The 26,083-nt window shown below is 31.1% G+C and overlaps 1 protein-coding gene across 2 annotated transcripts in view; it reads left to right on the plus strand.

Annotated features, from left to right (window-relative positions):
* The window catches only part of LOC139524866 (interleukin cytokine receptor-related protein 1-like), a 29,583-nt gene that overhangs the window by 412 nt on the left and 3,088 nt on the right, over positions 1 to 26,083 (plus strand). The window contains exons 2-9 of one of the 2 annotated variants that reach the window (XM_071319993.1): positions 10,984 to 11,023; positions 15,604 to 15,774; positions 18,438 to 18,553; positions 18,903 to 19,047; positions 21,255 to 21,445; positions 22,507 to 22,554; positions 22,962 to 23,064; positions 25,004 to 25,261. In XM_071319993.1, the coding sequence (XP_071176094.1) occupies positions 10,984 to 11,023; positions 15,604 to 15,774; positions 18,438 to 18,553; positions 18,903 to 19,047; positions 21,255 to 21,445; positions 22,507 to 22,554; positions 22,962 to 23,064; positions 25,004 to 25,261 (1,072 nt within the window). The remainder of the gene's footprint in view (positions 1 to 10,983; positions 11,024 to 15,603; positions 15,775 to 18,437; positions 18,554 to 18,902; positions 19,048 to 21,254; positions 21,446 to 22,506; positions 22,555 to 22,961; positions 23,065 to 25,003; positions 25,262 to 26,083) is intronic. The other variant, XM_071320002.1, reaches the window with a different exon arrangement.

Genomic DNA, 26,083 nt, shown 5'->3' on the forward strand with positions numbered 1-26,083 from the left:
GGGAATTTTTAAGATGTTGCCTATTGGTGGGGGAGAAATGATGTGAAAATATATTATCCTGTTTAATAAACTGAATATAAAGCTACTGAGATCTTTGTGCTGGCACATGTAATGAGAATTGATTATGGATGGATGTGTGGAACATCCATCTGGTTATTTCTGATTTGCTCTGTTTTACCCTTAGGTGTAGCTCGTATTTAGAATATGATGAATGTAGATGATTCTTTCAGTCTCATTTGTCCCACAAAGTAGCTAAAAATGGAAGCTTATGGGATAAAGGCCATTTCTGTTCTCAAATAATAGTTCAATACATTAAATATATTGTAATTGAAAAACCATTAAAACTTAACATAAAAAAGTAATTAGATTACACACCATTAGCCGATATATTTGATACTGAAAATAAACTGTTGCTTTGTTTATGTTTGCATATTTTATTTTCCCATTATTCAGATTTCAATGATTACAATGCTATAAAAGTACTGTTTTGTTATTCACGTTAGTATTGATTTGATGTTGAGTAAATACTAATGGTTACGAAAAAAAACAATTTTAAAGATCGTGGGATTCAAAAATTACTGAAGCATATCCAAATTGGAGATATCAAATAAAATATAATTACCCAAGTTAGGGTAAATATTTTTTGTGGTTAAAATAACTTCTTAATCAAATTATTACAAGTTCTATCCTGTTCGTACTATTTTTAAAGTTTTAATGCAAATTTTGCATGAACATTAGAGGGATCATCACAATGATCAATGACAAAATGTACTTTATATATCATATCAGAAAACATATATGGAAATCAGTCTAATAAGTAAGTGTGGTAATTTGAAGCCTAACCAACCTTCCTGAAATGATAATATTATAATAATAATTTTAATTTAAATGCAGTGACACATGCATTTCGCTATAAAACTAATATTCCCAAAGTCCTCATGAAATGGATTGAAATATAACAAAGAGAATGATTTGTTTTTTAATGAATTGTTTTGTTATATAAAATTAGGTTGATAGTTTTCATGTTTGAATTGTTGAATATTTTTCATGTTTGGTCCATATATAACTAAATACACAGTATGGATTTTTCTCATTGTTGAAGGCAGTGGGCTATAACTGCTTACTCCTACTTTATTTTAACTAATAGTTAGTTGTCTCATTTGCAATCATACCACATTAAACACCCACATGGAGAAAGTTTAAAAAAAAACCAACTGAAATTGCAATGTATACATGTACATGTATATCATTTTTAAACAGGAAAACAATATAAATTCATATATTATTGAATCATTCAAATTATGTAAACAAAGTTCAAGGGTGTGACAAATATGCATACATTTACATGGGTGTACAGAGCATCTTATGTTATCTGTTAAATCTTTTTTATTAGAATTTCTACTTGAGGTTAAATCTTTAAGGGATAAGTATTCCATCAATAAGGTTTAATTTTGGGACTTGTTATTCTTATTCCTCAAACAATATTGGTTATTTTATTGCATTTCCTTATTTCATTGACAAAATATATTATGTAGGGGCTTTCATCAGTGAATTCACAGTAGCTGGCAAAGTATGCAAGTTGAGATTTAGTTAAGATTACCCTAGGCCTGTACATAATCTACTTGCCTGTGATGAAGTCTTCTTATTTTGACCCCTGTAAATAAATGGAAAATACCAGATACTGTACATTTTAATACTTGTGGGATACCAGTTTTTTGTGCAAGTAGTGGGTATTGGTAAACCACAAATACAAATGATCAACAACATTTAAATTTTCTAAAGGCTTTTATTCGGACTGTGGCAAAATCATGGACAAAAATATCAACCGAATTACAAGTTTTCCTCAATCCACAAATATTGGTACCCACAAAAATATGAATCCACAGTAGCTAATAACATCATGGAAAGGTAGTTAATCAAATTATGATATGATATATAATGTACATTGTACTGTGTTTGGAATTTACGAAACTCCTTCAGGATTTTTCTCATAAGTCAATATATTCTAAATAGATTTACATGTTTAGAATAATTGTAAATCACTTTTCATCTTATTAATTTATGGACATGAGGTAAGATGAGTGTTCTCAATAAATCTTCACAGCTACAGTATAAGATAAAAGAAGTCTTTATGATGTTAGATCATAAGGCAGTCTGACAGATATTTAGATTCTAAAGATGTGGGATTGAAGTGTGTCATACATGTACATGTATATATTTATGCTGATAAAACTTTGTTGATGAATATATAATTTGTTCTTGACAATACAACAGCTGAATTATAATGATTATGATTAAAGGTACATTTTGTTTTGATGAGCAGAACATGTCAAAATGTTGTCAGTAACTATTGTACAGAAAAGTTGGTGTAACTTGTACATGTAAAGGGAAGATGTTGTCAAAAGTCACCTACAAATCTGTGTTTGATAATATAAAAAAGTGTTTATGGTAATGACAAATTGTCAAAAATATGCATGTTTAACAATAAATTAAACTTGATTTATGAACTTATCTCTGTTAAAGCTTTTATTTACTTTCGCTGGTTTTAGAAATAAGAATATGATATCTTTCAGAATTGAAGATTGAAAAAGAAAAAATAGACTGAAGAAAAGAATTCTCCATTAATTTAACAGAAAAAAAATAAAGTTTTTCTCTTTCTGCTGTACTTTAAGGACTGATGGAAATTAAAAAAATTGTGTCCTGACATTAGATCAAATACCAAATCCATGAATTAAGGTCTAAAATGGGGTATAAATGACCTTACCAATAGGTTATCAACTTGACCATAATCATTCCCAGAATGTCCATGTAGTTCCAGCTGGTCAAACTTATAAACTTCATTACTGAATATTGTCATATTAAGGGACATGAAAAAAGGTATTTTTTGCTGACTTGTAGTTGATTAATAAGTATTATTTAAAAGTTGTAGGGGCACTTGAAATCAAGAAATGTTTTTTAAAGTAACATTTTTTTTCAGCCTGCCATGTAAATAGGTGTTTGGTTAACAAATTTATGATAAAAATGTAAGGAGTTTTTTTTTCAATTCCATGAATTTACAATAATATGACATAGTTTGATAGCCATTGGCCTTGACACAATCCCTCTAGAATAAACTCATTTTCAGGATTTTCCTTTGTACTTTGCAGGCGCGGATCCAGCCATTTAAAGAAGGGGAGGGGGGTTCCAAACCCAGAGTAAAAGGGGGGTTCCAACTATATGCTCCCATTCAAATGCATTGATCGGCCAAAAAAGGGGGGGGGTTCCAACCCCTGAACCCCCCCCCTCTTGATCCGCCACTGCTTTGCAGATGTTAGTATTTTTTTAATTGATTCTTAATGAGCTCATTGTTGTGGTCAACCTACATTTGACCTAATCATGCTAATTGTAGACATTGTTATGAAAATATAAGTAGAGAATATATAACATTGAACTTTTCATATTGGTTTCCTTAAAATGTTTTTTGGATTTGTGGGGACAAATGGTCCAAATGATATGTTGGTATTCAATCTTCAATTGGGAGAATGCCTCCTTTCAAAGTAGACTAGCTGTGAATGTTGGTTTCCTCACCAATTTCAGCTGGAAAAGAAGGGTCTTGATTGTTGCAGCCCATAAAATTCAACACTCCATTGATCCATAAGTCTGATACCCCATTGATCCATCACCATATTGAGTCGTAACACTCCCATTGATACAACACCCCCAATAGTCTTGTCTGAAATATGTAGACAATACAATGTACATGTAGTTAATATCTTGTTTAATTACACCTTATGTAAGAATCCTGGGTTTTGATTGATTGATAGCCAGTGTATTTTTCACCAATTTACTGTTATCAAATGAATATCGTTTATTTTAATGCTGGTCGGGGTATATGCAAAGTGGATACGCCTTTTTTACCCTCTCTGCCATGGTATTTGCCAAAAAATACTCTATCTGACTCAACGCTTGTAACGTCACGATCATCAATGCGTTTTTTAACGTTAAAATTCGGTGTAATTAAACAGATATAGCATGTTCTTGAGTGGTATTTGCGAAAAATACCAGTCTTGCGAATGAATTTCCCACGCATTACAGCTTGCAAAATTAAACATTCTCTCGACTGGTATTTTACGCAAATACCCCTCCTTAACATGATATATCTGTACAAATTATCATCAGAAAGCTGATAAATAGAGTGTTTTTTACTACATTGTTCTGTCCATAGTCTAAACAAGCATTGTACATGTAAGTATTCTCAGCAAGTTGGTGTAATACCCAAATGATTCAGGTCTTCCCCTTAATCAACTCTCATACTCCCTTGTATTTAGAAAAGAATTTTGTTCGATTTAAAAAGAATATTGAACCAATTTATGTTTTTATCTGAAAGATTTAGATGCCTTAAATAATAAGGTTGTTGAAAATAAATAAAAATTTAAATGCCCTAAAGCTCTTGAAATCAAGTTTACTGATCAATTGATATGAAAACCAATAATACTTAGGTTACTAGTATATATTACTAGAATATTTTCTTTAAAGATGTCAGTCTGAATGCAGGTAGTGAAGTGTAAACAATCAGGTCAATTAAGTTTTTCAATCAGGAAGTTCTGTCAAGGTGATTCATGCAAATACATGTATCCACAAAAGTCTTTTGTTGTGAATATGAATAATATACATTGTGTAACAATTTGTTCTTTATCTCTTTATAGTGCATTTAGGTATTATGAAATAATTCTTTTTGTATAGGAAGTATGAGTTGTTATTTTGTTTCGAACAATAAAATTTTTCTTTTTCTGTAAATAGAATAAAGAATGGTAATCAGGTAAATGTGTCAAAGACACAATAATCCAACCAAAAAGCAGAAACAGCCCAAGGCTATAAATATACTATATATCTTATACATTTTCAATACAGCAAGAAAATCATGCATCCAGAGGCAGGCTAGAGCCAGCCTCTAAACAAAAATTGTGCTAGTTAAGTGAATGGATGTCAAAATTAAATCTGAAACCTACAAATTAGTGTCCGATCTAGGGAGGGGGAGCTCTGGGGGGTTGGAACTCCCCCTTTTTTTTTGGATGATCAATGTATTTGAATTGGGAAATATAGTTGGAACCCCCCTTTATTCTAAGTTGGGATCCCCCTCCCCCTTTTTAAAAATGGCTGGATCCTCTTCTGTAAATGAAACAAAATTTTAAAAACATACAAGACTTACAAAGGCCAGAGGCTCCTGACTTATGACAGACGCTGAAATGCTGTGGGGTTAAACATATTTTGTGAAGTCTAAAGCTTCCCCCCCTTTTTGTCACCTGTAGACAATGTAGTATAAACATACATAGTACATATCTAATGACACAAAGTAAATAATTTAAACCTTTTTTCTTGTATGAGAATATGTTGGTATTTTATCATCTGTTGTTGTTTGAGTAAGCAAATCCTATATATTTGAAATAGTATGAAGAAATATTTACGTAACAATATTTATTCTTGAAGATTAGAGAAAATAAAGTGCAAGTAAATCGGCTGAAAATACTTCATACATTTCTCCTTATAATTAACAATAAGCTTTTCATGAAATATATATTGTTTTGAAAGTGATATGAAGTAGGTGCAACCCCATCATTTATGAACCTTCTCAAGGGTTTTATGATAATGTGATTATTTGCCATTTTTAAAGTGATTATTTGATAAAAGGACTGTATTTTTTATTATTTGATTATCTTGTACCTTTGTTTAAAAAAACAAGTAATGATTATGTGATTATATTGGCAAAAAGTTTGTGATTACATGGACATCCCCATGAGGGGCCTCATTTCTATTGTTTTAGGAGAACATTTCTTTTAAATTTATCAATCTTTTTATCTAAAATATATTGTTTTTAAAGAAAAGTCCATTTAAAGAGCAGGCCCGTAGCCAGGAATTTCAAAAGGGGGGTTCGTTTGACTCAAAAACTCGACTTTAACAGTCACAATTCGAACAGAACATTGACTTTAACGGTGCTTATTTGTTTTCAAGGGGGGGTTCGTCCGAACCCCCCGAACCCCCCCTGGCTACGGGTATGAAGAGATACAACTTAGATGTAGGTTCATTGACATTGTTTTGACATGTCCTCTAACTAAAACAAGTTTTTCACAGAAAATATATTGTTATCACAGAATTTTTGTTTTACAAGTTATATATGACATAGATGTATCGTATGGTCATTGATATTGTTTTAGTGGAACATGCCTTAACTATATGTATTATAATGAATATTTATATAAATACAATGAAGAAGGAGATAAGTGGTTCAAGTACTGAATTATGTGTGTATTAACAGTGACGGACCAAGAACTTTTCCTGAGGGGGCCCGCTCCAGTCATGCTTCAATGATTCCCTATATAATCAACCAAATTTTTCCCACAGGGTCCCTCAGGGCCCCCTAGATCCGCCTATGATTTAGAAAGATAACTATAGGGACTAACCAACATTGATAAAGCAAACTAACTGTCAGTATCCTGTAATAAATTATTGTTTGTATATGGACTGTCATAATACTATAATAATAATGGATGACTACCTGTATACTTCAATAAAAGGCTGTTTTTCATTGACTGTCAGTATCTTGAAATTAGTGATTGTTTTTTATTGACAGTCAGTTCGTTTACTGTCACTATCCTGTAAAAAGTGACTGTTCTTTAACTGTTATTATCCAGTATTCAATGACTGTTCTTTGACTGTCAGTATTATGTAATAAGTGATTGTTCTTTGACTGTCAGTATTATTTAATGAGTGATTGTTCTTTGACTGTCAGTACTATGTAATGAGTGATTTTTCTTTGACTGTCAGTACTATGTAATTAGTGATTGTATTTAAGTAACGGTCAGTATACTGAAATGAGTGATTGTTCTCTATTAATTGTCAGTATCATGTAATAAGTGATTGTTCTTTATTGACTCAGTATCCTGTAATGAGTGATTGTTCTTTATTGACTGTCAGTATCCTGTAATAAGTGATTGTTCTTTATTGACTGTCAGTATCCTGTAATGAGTGATTGTTCTTTATTGACTGTCAGTATCCTGTAATAAGTGATTATTCTTTATTGACTGTCAGTATCCTGTAATGAGTGATTGTTCTTTATTGACTGTCAGTATCCTGTAATAAGTGATTGTTCTTTATTGACTGTCAGTATCCTGTAATAAGTGATTGTTTTTTATTGACTGTCAGTATCCTGTAATGAGTGATTGTTCTTTATTGACTCTCAGTATCCTGTAATGAGTGATTGTTCTTTATTGACTGTCAGTATCCTGTAATAAGTGATTGTTCTTTATTGATTGTCAGTATCCTGTAATGAGTGATAGTTCTTTATTGATTGTCAGTATCCTGTAATAAGTGATTATTCTTTATTGACTGTCAGTATCCTGTAATAAGTGATTGTTCTTTATTGACTGTCAGTATCCTGTAATGAGTGATTGTTCTTTATTGACTGTCAGTATCCTGTAATAAGTGATTATTCTTTATTGACTGTCAGTATCCTGTAATGAGTGATTGTTCTTTATTGACTGTCAGTATCCTGTAATAAGTGATTGTTCTTTATTGACTGTCAGTATCCTGTAATAAGTGATTGTTTTTTATTGACTGTCAGTATCCTGTAATGAGTGATTGTTCTTTATTGACTCTCAGTATCCTGTAATGAGTGATTGTTCTTTATTGACTGTCAGTATCCTGTAATAAGTGATTGTTCTTTATTGATTGTCAGTATCCTGTAATGAGTGATAGTTCTTTATTGATTGTCAGTATCCTGTAATAAGTGATTATTCTTTATTGACTGTCAGTATCCTGTAATAAGTGATTGTTCTTTATTGATTGTCAGTATCCTGTAATAAGTGATTATTCTTTATTAACTGTCAGTATCCTGTAATAAGTGATTATTCTTTATTGATTGTCAGTATCCTGTAATGAGTGATTATTCTTTATTGACTGTCAGTATCCTGTAATGAGTGATTGTTCTTTATTGATTGTCAGTATCCTGTAATGAGTGATTGTTCTTTATTGACTGTCAGTATCCTGTAATAAGTGATTGTTCTTTATTGATTGTCAGTATCCTGTAATAAGTGATTATTCTTTATTGACTGTCAGTATCCTGTAATGAGTGATTGTTCTTTATTGATTGTCAGTATCCTGTAATGAGTGATTATTCTTTATTGACTGTCAGTATCCTGTAATAAGTGATTGTTCTGTATTAACTGTCAGTATCCTGTAATGAGTGATTGTTCTTTATTTACTGTCAATATCCTGTAATAAGTGATTGTTCTTTATTGATTGTCAGTATCTTGTAATAAGTGATTATTCTTTATTGACTGTCAGTATCCTGTAATGAGTGATTGTTCTTTATTGATTTTCAGTATCCTGTAATGAGTGATTATTCTTTATTGACTGTCAGTATCCTGTAATAAGTGATTGTTCTGTATTAACTGTCAGTATCCTGTAGTGAGTGATTGTTCTTTATTTACTGTCAATATCCTGTAGTAAGTGATTATTCTTTATTTACTGTCAATATCCTGTAATAAGTGATTATTCTTTATTGATTGTCAGTATCCTGTAATGAGTGATAGTTCTTTATAAATTGTCAGTATCTTGTTATGAATGATTGTTCTTCATTGAATGTCAGTATACTGTATGAGTGATTGTTCCCTACTGACTCAGTATACTTTAATGAGTTGTTGTTATTTATTTACTGTCAGTATCCTGTCTCTACCGACTGTCAGTATACTTTAATGAGTGATTGTTCTTTATTGACAGTCAGTATTCTGTTATGAGAAACTGTTCATTATTAACTGTCAGTAAAATATAATGATTGATTGTTCTTTATTGACTGGCAGAATCTTTAAGGAAATGATTTTGCTTTGTATACTGTTTGTTTGAAGTTAATATTTTGCTAACATGTTGTGTACTTCTGTGTAAGTGTATATATCTGCTAACAATATTTCCAAATGAATTGGTCTCCTTCTTGTTTATTTTAGGAATTGTTGAACTGTTAATTTATATGCTATTATTTTCTTATAAGAAATGGTTGTACTGTACTTTATCTTTTGCATTAAGACGGAAATGAGATATGTTGCACTTGATCATAAACGAGCACTTAATACAATTTAACTGACAATAAAAGTCAGAAAAACCTGCTACACTTTTGCACATTAAAAATCCAAATTAAGAGAGATTAATTTCTCTCTAAGCATGAGAATAAACATAATTCTTTTCAGCAATAATGATACAATATTTTGCTCTGAGATATTTGAAATGTAATGATTTTTTCGAAATAATGTCAGCTGTACTCTGATTTCTGTTTACTCTTGCGACAAGGAGATTTATTGACATTTGTGTTGCCACCTACGATTGGATGCTCCAGAACATACGGAGCATTAAATGCTTAATCCAATTAGCGTTGTATCTGAAGTGTGTTTTTCTTCCTTCTTTGCTGTAAAGTTAACGTTATAAGTGGCATTTTAGCTTCGCCACTTGACTCCATTTGGTGAAGGGACTTTATTTTGAATATGTAAAGGAAATAGAAATCAGAATTACAGTCATTAACAGTTGTTTTTTTAAACTTATCGCATAAGCTCTAGGCTAATAAGGAAGTATTATGAAAATAAGATTTAAAGTAAAAACAAGATTGTTAGTTTTACAGTAAATTTATGATATATGTATTAGTTCTATGTCAGTATAAAAACAGGATATGCTTTTACTGTATGTCTCACAATGGCAACATACCTATTTTTTAAACAAATATGTAATTTTTCACATTTTGAGATAAACAATCATAATTCAGTGATTATCGTTTGTTACTGTATATCATATTTGTTTTTCATTTATATTTTGTCTTGTACATAAATTAGGCCTTGAATTGTTTTACATTTGTAATTTCTTGGCCTTTTATAGCTTGCTATGCAGTATGGAATTTGCTTATTTTTGAAGATCCTATGGGGACCTATAGTTGCTTAACTTCAATGTCATTTAGTCTTTAGTGAAGAATTGTCTCATTAGCAATCATACAACATCTTATTTTCATAAAAATTGAGAAATACAAATTGTTTGTAATATTTGACAAATATCAATAAGTTTAGGTTGCAATGCTTTTAATCCCATTACATGTACTAAAAATCAAAATTGAATCATTTGAACCATTAAAACGATTTCAAATTATCAAATTCAAAGAAAGAGTACTGGAGAACTAACTAATGACTAACTACAGTACATGTATATTTATTTAACATAGTTTTACATAATATTCAATATCAACTGACCTTTCTATGATAATGATGCATCAACATGTATACATATACATTGATTGTAATTAAATATTTTTTTTATTTTTAAAAACTATGACCTTCTTTTATTAATTGTCTTTTCTTCATTTGCATTTTAGCACTTGTGTAAACGAATAATTAGGTCTTCATTAAAGAAAATGACCTACTAACTCTATTTGGTATGCCTTGCAATGCTTACCAATAAGTTTTTATTAATAGTGAATTGTGAGAAACTTGCAAGTCTCCCCCCATGTATTCAAGGTTAAAAAATAGAATAAAACAAAAAAGACTTCCCACCAACTTTCAAATGATCCTTCCTACCCTTTTAATACTAGAACAGGCTATTATCTAAACTTGGAATTATTTTCAATTATGGAGTTTGTATAATTTCTTGTGATTGAAATTTTAAATAAATTCCATGTTTGTTCTGTGTTATAATGTTCTGTGTGGCGCAAAACACTACCTATTACAAAACAAAATAGCACATTTTCAATAGAATGACCCTTTACTGGGTTTAAAAATATGTTTCATCACTTCAAATCATAGCATCATAAAAAATCTCTGTTCTGTGGTAAACTTATAGACCTATATAGCTAATATGTATATGATTATGATATGTGAAGGGAGTTAACACAAACTGTAGTCTTAAATTCTTATGAATTATATTATGAAGGATAGTAAAAAATGTATAAGATCGTTTATAATTGTAATTATGTAATTACAGGCTGGCATTGGGTGTGATGTGTCTTACAGCTCTAAACAAGGTAATTATAACACTGAAGAGATTCGTATGTTTTTACTTCGTGATCTACATTTCATATATCTATTTACACTAAGGATCACCTAATCTTACATGTTAGATATGTATTTTTGGAAATACATGAAGGTCAGCATCCAGCTGAATTGGATCACTGTAAGTTACATTTCTTACTTCATTGACCCTAGTTAAGTTTATCTTAACTTCTCATTCTCAGTCTGATATAAAAAAAAAATACAAGAAAAAGAAGATATGTGGTGTGATTGCCAATGAGACATTTTTCCACAAGAGACCAAAGGACGCAGAAATTAATATCTATAGGGCACTGTATGGCCTTAAAATATGAGAGTTAATATCTCAGTAGCTATAAGTATAAAAAGAATCCTTTAAGGTAAACATTCAAATGTTTTTGGAGTCAACAAATATGTACTGATGCAGGATGACACAAACTTGTATGTTACTGGTACCTATTTTCAATTTTGTTAAGCTCTTGTAGAAATGAAAAGTGAATGAATATTCCTTGGTATACTTTGTGATGACTTGGAATAGACCAGTCTTTTATTTTGTAAGATGTATCGGAAAAAAATTGAAAATTAATCGATTTAGTAAGAAATTTGATTGATAAATAGCTTTTTAAACTGTATGCAATGCAAATATTTGTAGATATATAATTCGTTTGAGTAAAGCATTTATACATATGACAAAGGTGTATGGATAGAATTGAAGCTTTACATATTTCCTTTGATGATGAGTTTTAAAATCTCTTGTCACAGGACTCTATTTATTTTGCTCTACATATTAAAATCTTTTAATAATGAAAAATAACAAACCAACTATTCAGTCTTATTACACAATTATTGATATAATTTTACCACAGTAACTGAAATAGGGATGAGTTATATATATATAAATAAGACAGCAACCAAACAATACAAAAATTATAGGCATTTATGGGTTATCAGTGGTTGTTGTTTGTTGGTGTGGTTCATAGTGTTTTTCATTTTTTATAACGATTAAACCGTTGGTTTTCCTGTCTGAATGGTTTTACATAAGTCATTTTTAAGGCTCTGTATAGCTTGCTGTTAGGTGTGAGCCAAGGTTCTGTGTTGAAGACCGTTTTTTTTACATATTGTGACATGGATGAAGAGTGGTCTCATTAGCACTCATACATACCACATCTTTTTATATCTAACACATAGACCTCATGCAATAGTAGAAAAATGTTTAGACTATGTGTCAAGCTTTAAATAACCCACCTTCTATTAATGTTGTGAATACATGTTTAAAATATTATTAAGAAAATCCCATCTATACCTGATGGACAGAAGACCAAAGAATACCACCAAAGAGCTTTCTTGCACAGGACCAGCAAAAAATATATTGATATTAAAAAAAAATTAATGCCCCCACCTTCTCTAGATTTTTTGATTGATTGATTGATGGTTGCCCTTTGATCAGTGCACTGCTATATTAAAGCATTGCCAAGAACTTTATGTAGGATGTTTATGGCATTAGGGCAAGTAGTGACAACGATATTGTTTGTGATTAGGTTTTTTCTGTGTTTTAGATAATTTATTATGTAATTGTATCCAAGATCAAGGTTAATGTAACTTAGAAATAACTGAAATTAGTGCTGTAGGTTCAGGTAAATGAATAATAATTATTAACAAATCTTTCTTTAGATTGAAACCAAGCTTAGATATATAGTCATGTTTAATTAACATGTATGGTAAATACATGTATTCAACACTCAAAGTTACTTGTTAAATTCAATTTTTTTACTTCTAAAAGAGTGAATTTTTTGTGGACATTGATGTGGCACTTGAGAAATTGCATATCAGTTTTCTTTACTTTGTTCTGTAATTCTTAAAGCAATTGATCTGATATATCATATAGTCATGTCATATAAATTTACGATTAAATTTAACTTTGTTCCTGTTGTTTGATGATTTTTAAATTACAACAGAAAGATATTTTCCAATTTGATTTGAAAATTCATTAGACCAATTTAAATGTATGTCGCAATTTATAACAGTAAGCTTAATTACTGTTTTGCTGACTGGACACAATGTATGTTGAATGCAGTGCTCTGAAAATTGTTGTTTTGAATTGTTAGAATGGAAATCTGTTCTTCTAGCAACAGCTGTAATTCTGTAGATACAATACATAAGAAATTTTTTGAAAACTTTTTCATCAATTTTATATATGTTCCACATTAGTGGCCATGGGTATCTCAGTTAAATTTCTACAACCTACTTTAAAGGGAATAAAAAAAGGGTTACATTATTTTCCAATATTTATTAAATGTTCAATTATTCAAATTTGTGACACCCTAATTTACTGTTCCATATCTTAAATTATTAAATGCAACACATCAAAGATATCTGTTTTTCACAACTCAGTGATCTTTACATGTTTTGTACATTTATTGATATTGTTTAAGAATAAATTAGTGCTGTTAATATTTTCTGGTCTGTGGGAGCATAAAATTTAGTTTATGATTTTAACTCTTTAATGAATTTTATTTATCCTATATTGCTATTAGTTTATACTTCTTTTAAATTTTATAGATATATAATATGTGCAGCTTGCTGTTCGGTATGAGCCAAGACTCCATATTGAAGACTGTACTTTGACCTATTATAGTTTACTTTTACAAATTGTCACTTGGATAGAGAGTTGTCTCATTTGCACTCATACCACATCTTCTTATATCGAATTAATGAAAAAAAGTAGGATTAAAGGAAATTTCTTAAGCATTATGCTTAATATCTTTTCAATTTTTACTCACAGTGCAGAGTTAGTTCTGTATTGGAAGTCATGACTTAATTATTTCATGATTAGCATATTTCTGCATGATTTAGATTTAATTAAGGGACTGCATTTATTAATGCAAATGTTTACAGATTTTCACCTTAGAGGAAAGAAAATAAATATGTACTATTGCATAATTAAAGACCAATTACTTAATTGGTTTTGAAGCATGCTATTTTTGCTGTTTGTACTTAATTACCCAGGTAGAAGCAATTATTTAATTGTTTAGTTAAAGGCATGAAAGAGTTGAAAGAAAAAATCTAAAGAAAAGGACCAGTTTAAACCATAAAGATTACTTGAGGAAAATTAAGGCATAATTTATAAAAAAAAATACCAGTAATATATTAACAAAAGATTGAGTCGAAAACAATAGTTTAATGTGTAGTATGCTAAATATCTAATAATGTATGACTTGGAATGCTTATCCAGCTAGAGCATTAGTCTTTATACGCCTGGTTACGTGACATATTTTGGTAAATATATCTTTGAACGTCTGTCAGTCAGTCCGTCAGTCAGTCGTCAACATGTCGGACATTAACTCAAAAACACTTCAACCAATATACATGAAACTTTAGTGAATTGTTTATATATATTGAAGTGAGCTCCCTTTCATTTTTTATAAATTTCAGATTTATGGTTTCCTAGTTCATAAAAAAGGGTGATTTTCCAGTTTTCGGACAATAACTAAAAAATGCTTTCAGCAGTTCTCATAAAACTGTGGTGAATTGTTAAAATCTTTTGATGTAATCTCCCTTTAGAATTTTATGAATTTTAGATTTTAAATTTCTGAGTTATGTGGTTTTATCCATTAAAAAAGGGGGTATTTTCAGGTTTTTGGACAAAAACTCAAAAATGTTTTCAGCAGTTCTCGTGAAACTGTGGTAAATTATTCATAGCTATTGATGTAATCTCCCTATTGATTTTCATACAATTCTAATATGACATTAAGATGAAATTGAACTTTATTTGTTTATAGTCTGACAACAGATTTACAGTATTGTCCAACAGCACAGTTTATTACACAACAGCAAGAAATCTTTAATTGAATATAATTTCAATTCATATATCCAATTTCAAGTTCTTTGACTACATACATTTATTCTGAAACCTATAATATGTCAAATATTTAATTTCAATCCAAATTCAGATCTGTATCAAGCTTAAATATTGTGTCCATTTTTGCCCCATCTGTTCAGGGTTGGACCTCTGAGGGCGTATCCAGCTGGGCTCAGCAAAGCAGTTTATTTAGCTCACTTGGACCAAAGGGTGCTTTTTCCATCATTCTGTTTGGCCTTTGGCTGAACCAATTGAAGCTAAATTTGAAAGATATGTTCAAGTTAAGTTTTATTACTGTGCTGCTGGTTAGATTTCAAAATAATTTTGAAAAAATCATTTGTCAAAGTTTTCATTAAAACCCAATGAAAATTTTTATTTTATCTTTCTTTTCCTTCATTTGTGGTTTCCATTTACTAACAGAAAAAAACAAACCATGGGTGCTGAAATTATTTCACCTTTAATAGCTGTTAGGTTTAAAGATATTGATATGTTATGGTCTGAAATACATGTACAACACTGAAAATTTAAATTGTCAAACATGTGGTCAATGAAGATATCAAAGTTAAGTACAATGTACTTCTATTTGTAACTCTGGACAACTTATGAACAACAAAATTACTGTCATGAGGAGAGAGTCTCAAATACAAAGTAATTAACATAGTAACTATAGATATTACTTTTATATTTAAAAAATGAATGTTAATGTATATTTTGTAGATTGTGCAAGTTTATCAGCTAATTTTCCAGAACTCTACCAGAGAGAAGATGGACTTTATCCAGACAAACCTAGTTTGTTTGATTTGATACCAATTGAACAAAAATGGACTTCTTCAGGCAAGGAGTACATGTATCCTGGAGTAAATGTAACATTCAAAGTTCCACCAAATGGTATGATATTTTTTTTTAACAGTCACAAGCTGTAAAAAAGCTTTTGTACCAAGACATACGTATTGAGCAAAATTAATGAGGGATGTACTTTTAAGTTGCATACCTGTAGCCAGGGTGTTTGGGGTGGTTGTACAAACCCCCTTTGAAAACAAATAAGCACTGTCTGTTTGAATTGTGACTGCTAAAGTTGAGTTTGTGAGTCCAAATAACCCCCCCCCCCTTGGAAATTTCTGGCTACGAACCTGAGTTGGGTATGTAATGTCTACTTGAAAAAAAAATCTTAACTTTTTCTTTGAGTGATTTTTATTTAGCTTAAGAAGATCTGGTATCTGTCAATTATACTGTGAACCAATTTTCTTTGAGTTCCAGATGCTCAAACAACAAGGAATTTCATAAGTTTATAACTATTTGTTATTGCACTGTAACGTAACAATGTAAAATCTACATAACTGTCACCAATTGCAACATTCACTAAAAGTCATCTTTGAAAAGTGAGCAAACAAAATATGTTACATTTGCATCTGTTCCTTAAAAAATGAATAGTAAGCATGGACTAATGTCAAATTGTTCTAAATATTTGAAGCGATAAAACAAAACATTTATTCTATTCTTGAGGATGTGAATTTCAGCATGGATGCTATTTCTGTACTCCTCATGACTGACTCTTATGTCTTTAGGAGGTCAGATCGAACCCATTTTTAAATGATACTATATGGACTAAAAATCAAATTGGTGTGTCTATATATAGTAGATAAGGACACATCTATAAAATAAACACAGAATGGAAACATTTGTCTGGATCATAAATAAATGTAGGTTGAAAAACTCAAATAGGTACAATTTGGATACCCTCACATTATGTATATATTGTTTGGTTTATCAATTTTTAGCTCACCTGTCCCGAAGGGACAAGTGAGCTTATGCCATCACTTGGCGTCCGTCGTCGTACGTCGTCTGTCGTCGTCTGTCGTCGTCGTAAACTATTTCAAGAATCTTCTCCTCTGAAACTACTGGGCCAAATACTTTCAAACTTTAACTGAATGTTCCTTAGGGTATCTAATTTATAAATTGTATCCGAAGTTTTGATCTATCAACAAACAAGGTCGCCATTGCTAAAAATAGAACATAGGGGTCAAATGCAGTTTTTGGCTTATAACTCAAAAACCAAAGCATTTAGAGCAAATCTGACATGGGGTAATATTGTTTATTAGGTCAAGATCTATCTGCCTTGAAATTTTCAGATGAATCAGACAACCTGTTGTTGGGTTGCTGCCCCTGAATTGGTAATTTTAAAGAAATTTTGCTGTTTTTGGTTATTATCTTGAATATTATTATAGATTGAGATAAACTGTAAACAGCAATAATGTTCAGCAAAGTAAGATTTACAAATAAGTCAACATGACGAAAATGGTCAGTTGACCCCTTTAGGAGTTATTGCCCTTTATAGTCAATTTTTAACCATTTTTCGTAAATCTTAGTAATCTTTTACAAAAATCTTCTCCTCTGAAACTACTGGGCCAAATACTTCCAAACTTTAACTGAATGTTCCTTAGGGTATCTAGCTTGTAAATTGTATCCGAAGTTGTGATCTATTAACAAACATGGTCGCCATTGCTAAAAATAGAACATAGGGGTCAAATGCAGTTTTTGGCTTATAACTCAAAAACCAAAGCATTTAGAGCAAATCTGACGTGGGTAATATTGTTTATCAGATCAAGATCTATCTGCCCTGAAATTTTCAGATGAATCAGACAACCTGTTGTTGGGTTGCTGCCCCTGAATTGATAATTTTAAGGAAATTTTGCTGTTTTTGTTTATTATCTTGAATATAATTATAGATAGAAATAAACTGTAAACAGCAATAATGTTCAGCAAAGTAAGATCTTCAATTAAGTCAATTTGACCAAAATTGTCAATTGACCCCTTAAGGAGTTATTGCCCTTTAAAGACTTTTTTCACAATTTGTTCATCATGTTGACTTACTTTAAAAAATCTTCTCCTTTGAAACTGCTGTATCAATTTCAGCCAAACTTAGGCTAAATGAGTTTCAGAGTATCTAGTATAAATTTTATATTTTATTTCCTTGTATGTCAAGAAACATAGCTCCTATGGCTAAAATAGAACATAGGAGAAAATGATTATTTTTTTTGGCTTTTGAAGAAAATAGGACGATCCAAAAAACATTTAAATAAATTGAAAAGCCAAAATAATCATTGATGAGAGATTTAACCAAAAGAATTAAGGTGAGCGATTCAGGCTCTTGAGAGCCTCTTGTTTATAAATTGAGACTATCCCAAATGTCATTGAACAACTAAAATTCCCCTCTGAGCATCATATTCCACTCTGAACATCGGGACTTCATCATGCGATGATATGCAACGTTAATGTTCATTATGTGTCGAAGGGTTTGATAAATGAATCCAAAAAAAATATGTAAGAAACTCGCTTGTAGCTCTTTCTCTTTCACCTAAATAGTTCTCTATGGATTTTGATAGTTGTTCCATCAAAAGTTTTATTTGATCAATATCTTAATGAGATATAAACAATAAAAAAATTATGGAAGAAATACTCCTTTGAAATATATGAAATATTTGTTGTATCTATCAGTAATATTTTATTATCTTATTTTGATTAAATTAACATTATTTTTTTTTTAATTTTAGCAAGTTTCAAGACTGTGAAAGGATTTGAGCTGATAGGAAAAACAACCAATTCAGATGAAACTAGATGTTTTGTTTTCTCTTTTAATGGTTCTCTGTTGAATGCAAGTACAAAAGATGTAAGTTAAAGACTCTTAGTTGACTAAATGTCTATATGGGCCAAGCATGATTAATTTTATCTATTTTTTTATGATATTTCAGTAAATTGTTAACCTTATTCTCAGACTAATATTCTTAAACTTAGTATGGATCATAATTTCAACTGACCATTATTATGAATATAGAGTCTTATAAAATTTCTCAGAAGTATTCATCATGTCTTCAAGAATTTCTATCCTTTGACTTTGGCTTAAATTATACTTCTACATGTATAAACAAATAAAATCAAGACTTGAGTAGTTTTCAAGATTATGAATATCCAATATATATATATTGTACATGTGGTTACATTTCTATTTATTTTTTTAGGGAGAAATACAGTTTAAAATCTGGGCCATAATTGTACAGATCGAAACATTCTTTGATTTTGAAGTGTTTAGCCTTCCCAAGCCACCAGAGAATGAACTTGATGGGATGTCTATAACAAAGACTGTTACAATGAATCCTAGATTTGGTAAGTAAACCATAGGATCTTACACTGTTTACAATCAAAGGAAAGAAAAAAATTGTTGAGTCTGCATCTACATTTAGTTTTAGTCAGTCAGGTTGGATCTTTTGCTATCTATTTTAAAATTGAATCTTCATGCTCACTCACTTTTTATGATTGGTCACTGTGGAGATCTAATTTTAATTAGATTGGAGATTTTGTTTAGCCTCAACTAAGTCTAGAACGGCATGCTGTTTCTAGAGTTTGCATCACAAATGTATTAGTATATGAAAGTTCAAGTTAAGGAGAAATACTAGTGGTTAGTGAATGATATCTGGTATGCATTTGTTTAAGAATTGGCAAATCTTATAGCCATGGAGATCATTTGGTCCATCCCTCTAATTCAGGGTCTATTGACTTTGAAACTTTTGCATATTTTACATCATTAAGTTTGCGATTCGAACAGTTTATGTATAACCCCTAAGGTTAAGTCAATATTAAGTATTCAGTGGTACGTATTATCATTGGCACATCTCATTTCTAATGTAGTTATTGTTAACACATGTTAGTTACACTATTATATTTATTGCAATGACTATAAGCATCTTTAAAACAAAAGAGTTCTTTACAAAGTCACTAGAGTTATCTTTCTTGGTACATTAAATTGATCCTCAACAGATATAAGCCCTTACAAAAAAAAGTGTACACAAATACTAGATCATTGATCGATACACTTCTGTGTAGCCTCTCAGTATTTTTCGGTGTTCAGCTCTACAATGATGACTTGAAACAGGTGCTTTGTTGGTACTTTGATTTACAAGTTAAGGTATGCTAAGCAAGACAACTCAAGCATCTTCTTGTTTTATTTGGTTTGTTGATTGGTCGAGACTGCAGACACAGTTATTGTCTTTCAATATTCGTTGTCTACAAATATAGTGGTTATAGTGTGAACAGTGTATAACTTTCAATTTTTTTTTTATATTTATGCATAAATTGTAAGGGGATGAAATTACTAGTAAAAATAATGTGGGTAATGAATTTATGAGGCCATTTGTAGGAGACATGCAACTTGAGAAAATGTTAGAGCATATTCATTTTTTATAGTGTAATTTTTATGGCCCCCCAACAAAGTTGTCGGTGCCATATAGTTTTACCTTTGTCTGTAATTCCCTAATTCTGTCATTCCGTAATTCCGTAGTTCTGTCATTCCATAAATCTGTCATCCCGTAATTCCGTAATTCTGTCATTCCGTAATTCCCTAATTCTGTCATTCCCTAATTCTGTAATTCTGTCATTCCGTAATTCCCTAATTCTGTCATTCCGTAATTCCTTAATTCCAACATTCCGTTATTCCGTCATTCTGTCATTCAGTCATTCCGCAACAAACCATTATACAGAGTTTTTATCTAAACGCCTTCAGATATTGGGCTGATTTTTGGTATGTGAGTTAACCATGATGAGTTACAGATCAAGATTAAGTTTCGTTCCGCCCCGCTAATTTTTGCCTAAATTACAGGCTTTGGACTTTGATAAATTGTTGAAAATCACAGTTATACGGACTTTTTTCTAAAAGCTTTTAGATATTGGGATGATTTTTGGCATGTGTGTTAACCAAGATGAGTTACAGATCAAGTTTAAGTTTTGTTCTGCTCCGCTAATTTTTGCCTAAATTACGGGCTATGGACTTTGATAAATTGTTGAAAATCACAGTTACATGTATATGGACTTTTTTGTCTAAATGCTTTCAGAAATTGGGCTGATTTTTGGTATGTGAGTTACTCATGATGAGTTACAGATCAAGTTTAAGTTTCATTCCGCTCGTCTAGTTTTTGCTGTAATTTCAGGCTTTGGACTTTGATAAATTTTTGAAAATCTCAGTTATACGGACCTTTTTTCTAAATGCTTTCAGATATTGGGCTGATTTTTGGTATGTGAGCTAACCATGATTAGTTACAGATCAAGTTTAAGTTTCATTCCGCTCCGCTATTTCTTGCCAAAATTAAGGGTTTACAACTTTGAAAATTGATGAAAATCACAGTTATACGAACTCTTTTTCTATACGCCTCCAGACTTAGCTGTTTTTTGAAATGTGATCCTACCATCATGTTTGTGTCCACATGTGTTATTTAAATTGCAGATTTTTCAACTTTTAAAGACAGGGCCATTCGTGTCGCTTTGACACATCTAGTTTATAATGAGCTTTCTAATCAAACACATATTTTTTTTCTTTTCAGATTTAAGTAAACCCTCAGCCGATTGGATTACAACTATAAGTTTTTATCCTAGTAGTATTGACAAGTTGATATATATACGCTTTGTAGAGCCTCCTCAACAATATAATTTTACACAGTTTGTTATTAAATTGTGGGAACTTGATCAAAGTAACAATGATGTGAAGGTTGTCAAAGATGTAACAATATCACAGGTAATTATTTCAAACCTGAAAGCTTTCTCTGGAATCAGTATCTATTTATAGGTTACAAGAGCGCAATTATTTGTTTACATTTTACCGGCAAGCTTTTTACCCGAAGATGATACTCAAGAATAGAATCCTGATGGGGTTCTGATTGGAAGATACAGGATTGGAATTACTTGAATCGAAAGCTTATCTAATAAGTTTTAAAAATTTGTGAAAATCAAATTCCCTTTAACAAAGTATAGAAAATATTTTCCATCTGCACGTCAGGGCCATTAAAAATATGCCTTTTTCATTAACCGAAAAAAATAGACGATCTTTTTAAACTGCATTTTTGGTCAATTTTTGACACATGATCATATTTATTTTTTGAATGGTATGCAACACTGGCATTTCTAGTAACAGGAACTGCTACCCGTTTTTCTCTAGTATGTGTAGTCTTCGAGAAATGAAATACGGAACACCAGTGGTACCCTATGGAAAATGCATTACCAATAATTGCGCTCTGGTAACCTTATATCAGTAATTGATTTTTTGGCAACATGAATTGTCCCATTGCAATAATATAATAGCAAGTTGCAAAAATTTAAATGTAAAAGAGAACAGGTTCTGATTCTGGGGAGAGGTTTTATATCCTTTGCAATAAGAGTCGATATCCTTCAGAAGAATTATCTGTTTGTTCTTTATTTGTTTGGCCTTTACTGATTTTAGGATCAGATATATTCATTTATTAATTTCTTCCTTCGTGAGATTTATTGATTCAGTCAGCAGGATTTCTGGGAGAGATAGAAAAAGTGAGCTACTAAAGGGGGTCTCATTTGGGGATTAACATACTAGTATACCTCAAATCTCCTTTCATTTATAAAGTCTAAAATGAGCTGTATAGGTAGCTCACTTTTTATTTGTTATTCAGCTTTTTACAACATTACTTGACAAACTGAATTATTTACACAATTTTCAAGCCATTATTATGCTTACATATTATAAATGAATAAAAGAAAGAAAACATCTGTGTTATAAAGTTATATTGTACATGGAAGTGCTAATTTAAAGAAATATTTTAATTTCAGTATGAATATTATTTTCATGATGTACCACCAGGGAGATATAAAGTGAAAGTAAGTACAAGTGTATGTTATAAAAATTATGTTCGTCCATCTGTCCATCTGTCCCACTTCAGGTTAAAGTTTTTTGGTCAATCTAGTTTTTGATGAAGTTAAAGTCCAATCAACTTGAAACTTGATACACATGTTCCCTATGATATATGATCTTTCTAATTTTAATGCTAAATAAGAGTTTTTCACCTCAATTTTTATAGTGCACTGAACATAAAAAATAATAGTGCGAGTGGGGCATCCATATACTCTAGACACACTTTTTTGTTTATAAAGAAACCTCTGTCATAAAAAATAAACAGGAATATGCAAAATAAATAGTGTTGATAAAGAAGCAAAAAGCTATTGAAAATTGTGAAAATTATAAGTTGCAATACCATTCCCTTTTAAAAAACCTACTTTTTCTACAGGTTGAACCCAAGAGTACCTTTCAAGAGTGTTTTTGTTTGAATAGTAATGGTCTGTGTGTATCATGTGCTAGAACAACTACTAGGCCAATCATTATAGAGAACTGTAAGTAGATTTGAAGATTTTTTTCTTACTCATAATAATAATCAGTTTTAAAAAAAAATTGGTGTTCAGCAGACAAAATTAAAATCTAACCACCAAAAGTGATAGTCAGGTGACTAGGATAAGAAATCATACATTTGATGTTGTCCTTCACAAAGCTTTTTATAAAACAGAATCATTCTATCATTTAACTGAAGCTATATTACATAGAAGTACAGTTTACCTTTTACAGCTACAATAGTAAACTTAGCTGACACTTAAAAATGACAAAGTTGTCACTATAAAAAAACCAATGACATCTAAGATTTTAATGTAATATACTTTGGGTAGTGTTTTATAGTCTTAATCTTTAATACTGATACCTCAGATACTTCTAATACAAGGGAACTCATACAAAAATAACCATCATTGTTCTTGTTTTCTTCTACATCTTTATAAGGAGTGAATATTTAAGAAACTCTTATATGTTTTTGATAATTCAAGAATACAACAATTTATATATTGGTACATTGGAGTATAAGTTTTAATTGATTGTCTGAAATGTTAAAAAAAACCCATCATGTTCATTTGGTACTAGGGGGAAAAGGATGTGTAGCCTGTATAATTAGATCAAATATAAAAAAGAAGATGTGGTATGATTGCCAATGAGACAACTATCCATAAAAGACCAAAATGACACAGACATTAAGAACTATAGGTCACCGTACGGCCTTCAACAATGAGCAAAGCCCATACCACATAGTCAACTATAAAAGCCTCGATAAGACAATGTAAAACAATTCAAACGAGAAAACTAACGGCCTTATTTATGTAAAAAAATGAACGAAAAACAAATATGTAACACATAAACAAACGACAACCACTGAATATACAGGCTCCTGACTTGGGACAGGCACATACATAAATAATGTGGCGGGTTAAACATGTTAGCGGGATCCCAACCCGCCCCCTAACCTGGGACAGTGGTATAACAGTCGACACAAGAACGAACTATAAAAATCAGTTGAAAAAGGCTTTACTCATCAGATGGACAAAAATATAAGTGGACGTGGCCAGGTACTTATACATCCCGACACAAAAAGACACAATGAACAGATCTGAGAGTACTCGCAGTTATCTGACAGCTAGTTCAAAGCCACTAACAACTAATAAAATAATCATACATCTAAGACTAAACTATCAATCCGTACACATCCAACATCCAATGGATTTAGTGTAAAGACATCATAAACAGCCAGAGAAAAACATGACCTAGTGCAATGCCAAGTTACAGGTATCGACAGATTGTAGATCCATGAATATGTATATATATAACATACTAGTAAAATTTAGTTAGCTTTTAATCTACTGATAACAAAATCAATATTTATTCCAATAAAAACAATATTCAATGATCTTATTACGGTGTTGAATAGGTAACCTTTTAGAATAAGTTTTTTTAAAGGAGCGACAAGTTTACATGGATCATTTCTAAATTTCCGGGCACGGTTAACAACATTTCCGTAAAAATGAGGATGTGCTATCCTGTTTGAAATAAGTTTTCTACAGGTACATCCAAACTTCAAAACCAAATCTTTATATCTATGGAAAAATTTAGTAAAGGTTTTCAGTAATTTATGGTAACGATATCCCTGGTTTAATAATTTACCAGTAAGACTAAACATGATATGTGTCTTGGGGTATTCAAGAAAGAGAATTACAGCTATGTAATCATATATTACAGATATGCAGTATGGGCTTGTTCATTGTTGAAGGCTGTACAGTGACCTTTAGTTGTTAATTTCTGTGCCATGTTAGTCTCTAATTGAGAGTTGTCTCATTGGCAATCATACCACATCTTCTTTTTTATTTGTAAAAATCAATAGATATGTTTATTATATAATTACCTTTGTATGTAGATTTGCTAAAGTAGATTTTTTTTCTAATTTTGCACTATATATAGTAAGCACATCTGTTACGACCACTTCTACTACAACTACTACTTCTACTACTCTAGCCACCACGAATACTGTCACTGGTCCAGATACCAGCTTTCCAACCAGTACCAATACACTGTCACCAGTTGTTGGTGGGTCAGACGGTGGAACAGACTCACCCAATGCAGAGAAGGTTGTAGCTGTTGTATTTGGTATAATTCTTGGTTTACTGCTGGTAGGAATACTGGCATTCATTGCTTACAGTAACAGGAGAAAGAAACATGGTATGATACTTATGTGTTAATTATTTGAATATAGATTTCTATGAAGCATCACATAAACTTTATAAAAACAAAAGTCAAATTTGAAATCCAAGTCACTTGTAGAACTGTAGAAAACTAACCATATACATTACAGCTCGGGTGGATTTTGCTTTGTCCACCTGTCCACAGTGTGAGTGGGCATCGGGTGGGCAAAATTTCTAGCTTGTCCACTCTGCCCACCCATAGGAGTGGGCATTCTATTTTTTTTGTTTAATCAAAAGATTTTCAAGTATAATCAATCGAAAAAAAGCAGATAAGCATTTGTATTCAATATTTTTTCAAAAAAAGAGATTATAGCTAGAGTGGGCACTGGTAGGCTGTCCACAGTGTGCCGGTTGAAAAAGCAAAATCCATACTGGCTGTTGTGTATCAGAGGTGACCTTTGAATTGAAACTCAAAATTAATAGATATTATAACAATAGGACAAGAAAAGGGTGGCCTGACAAGACTGGCAAAGTGGAAAGGGATTAATATAAGTTGCAAAACTTGTTTCCCAACCCACTATAAATAAATATGTTTAAACTAAGACTGGCAAAAAGGAATTTACATGTTGCATTCTGTCATTACATGATTTCTCATTGGTTGACAACTTCTAAAATCTGTTAAAAATATCACCTGATAAAGTATTTCATTTTCTATATTGGTAAATTACATTTCACAATAACATAATCATAATAATTACCAATTCTTTATTTTGAAAGAGTAAAAACAGTTAGTTGCAAAAAGCTAATCCTCCAGGAGTCCCTCACATACAATACAATCACAAATAGTTAATTTATAATC

This window comes from Mytilus edulis, chromosome 1 (assembly GCF_963676685.1).
Source record: "Mytilus edulis chromosome 1, xbMytEdul2.2, whole genome shotgun sequence".
Taxonomy (NCBI): domain Eukaryota; kingdom Metazoa; phylum Mollusca; class Bivalvia; order Mytilida; family Mytilidae; genus Mytilus; species Mytilus edulis.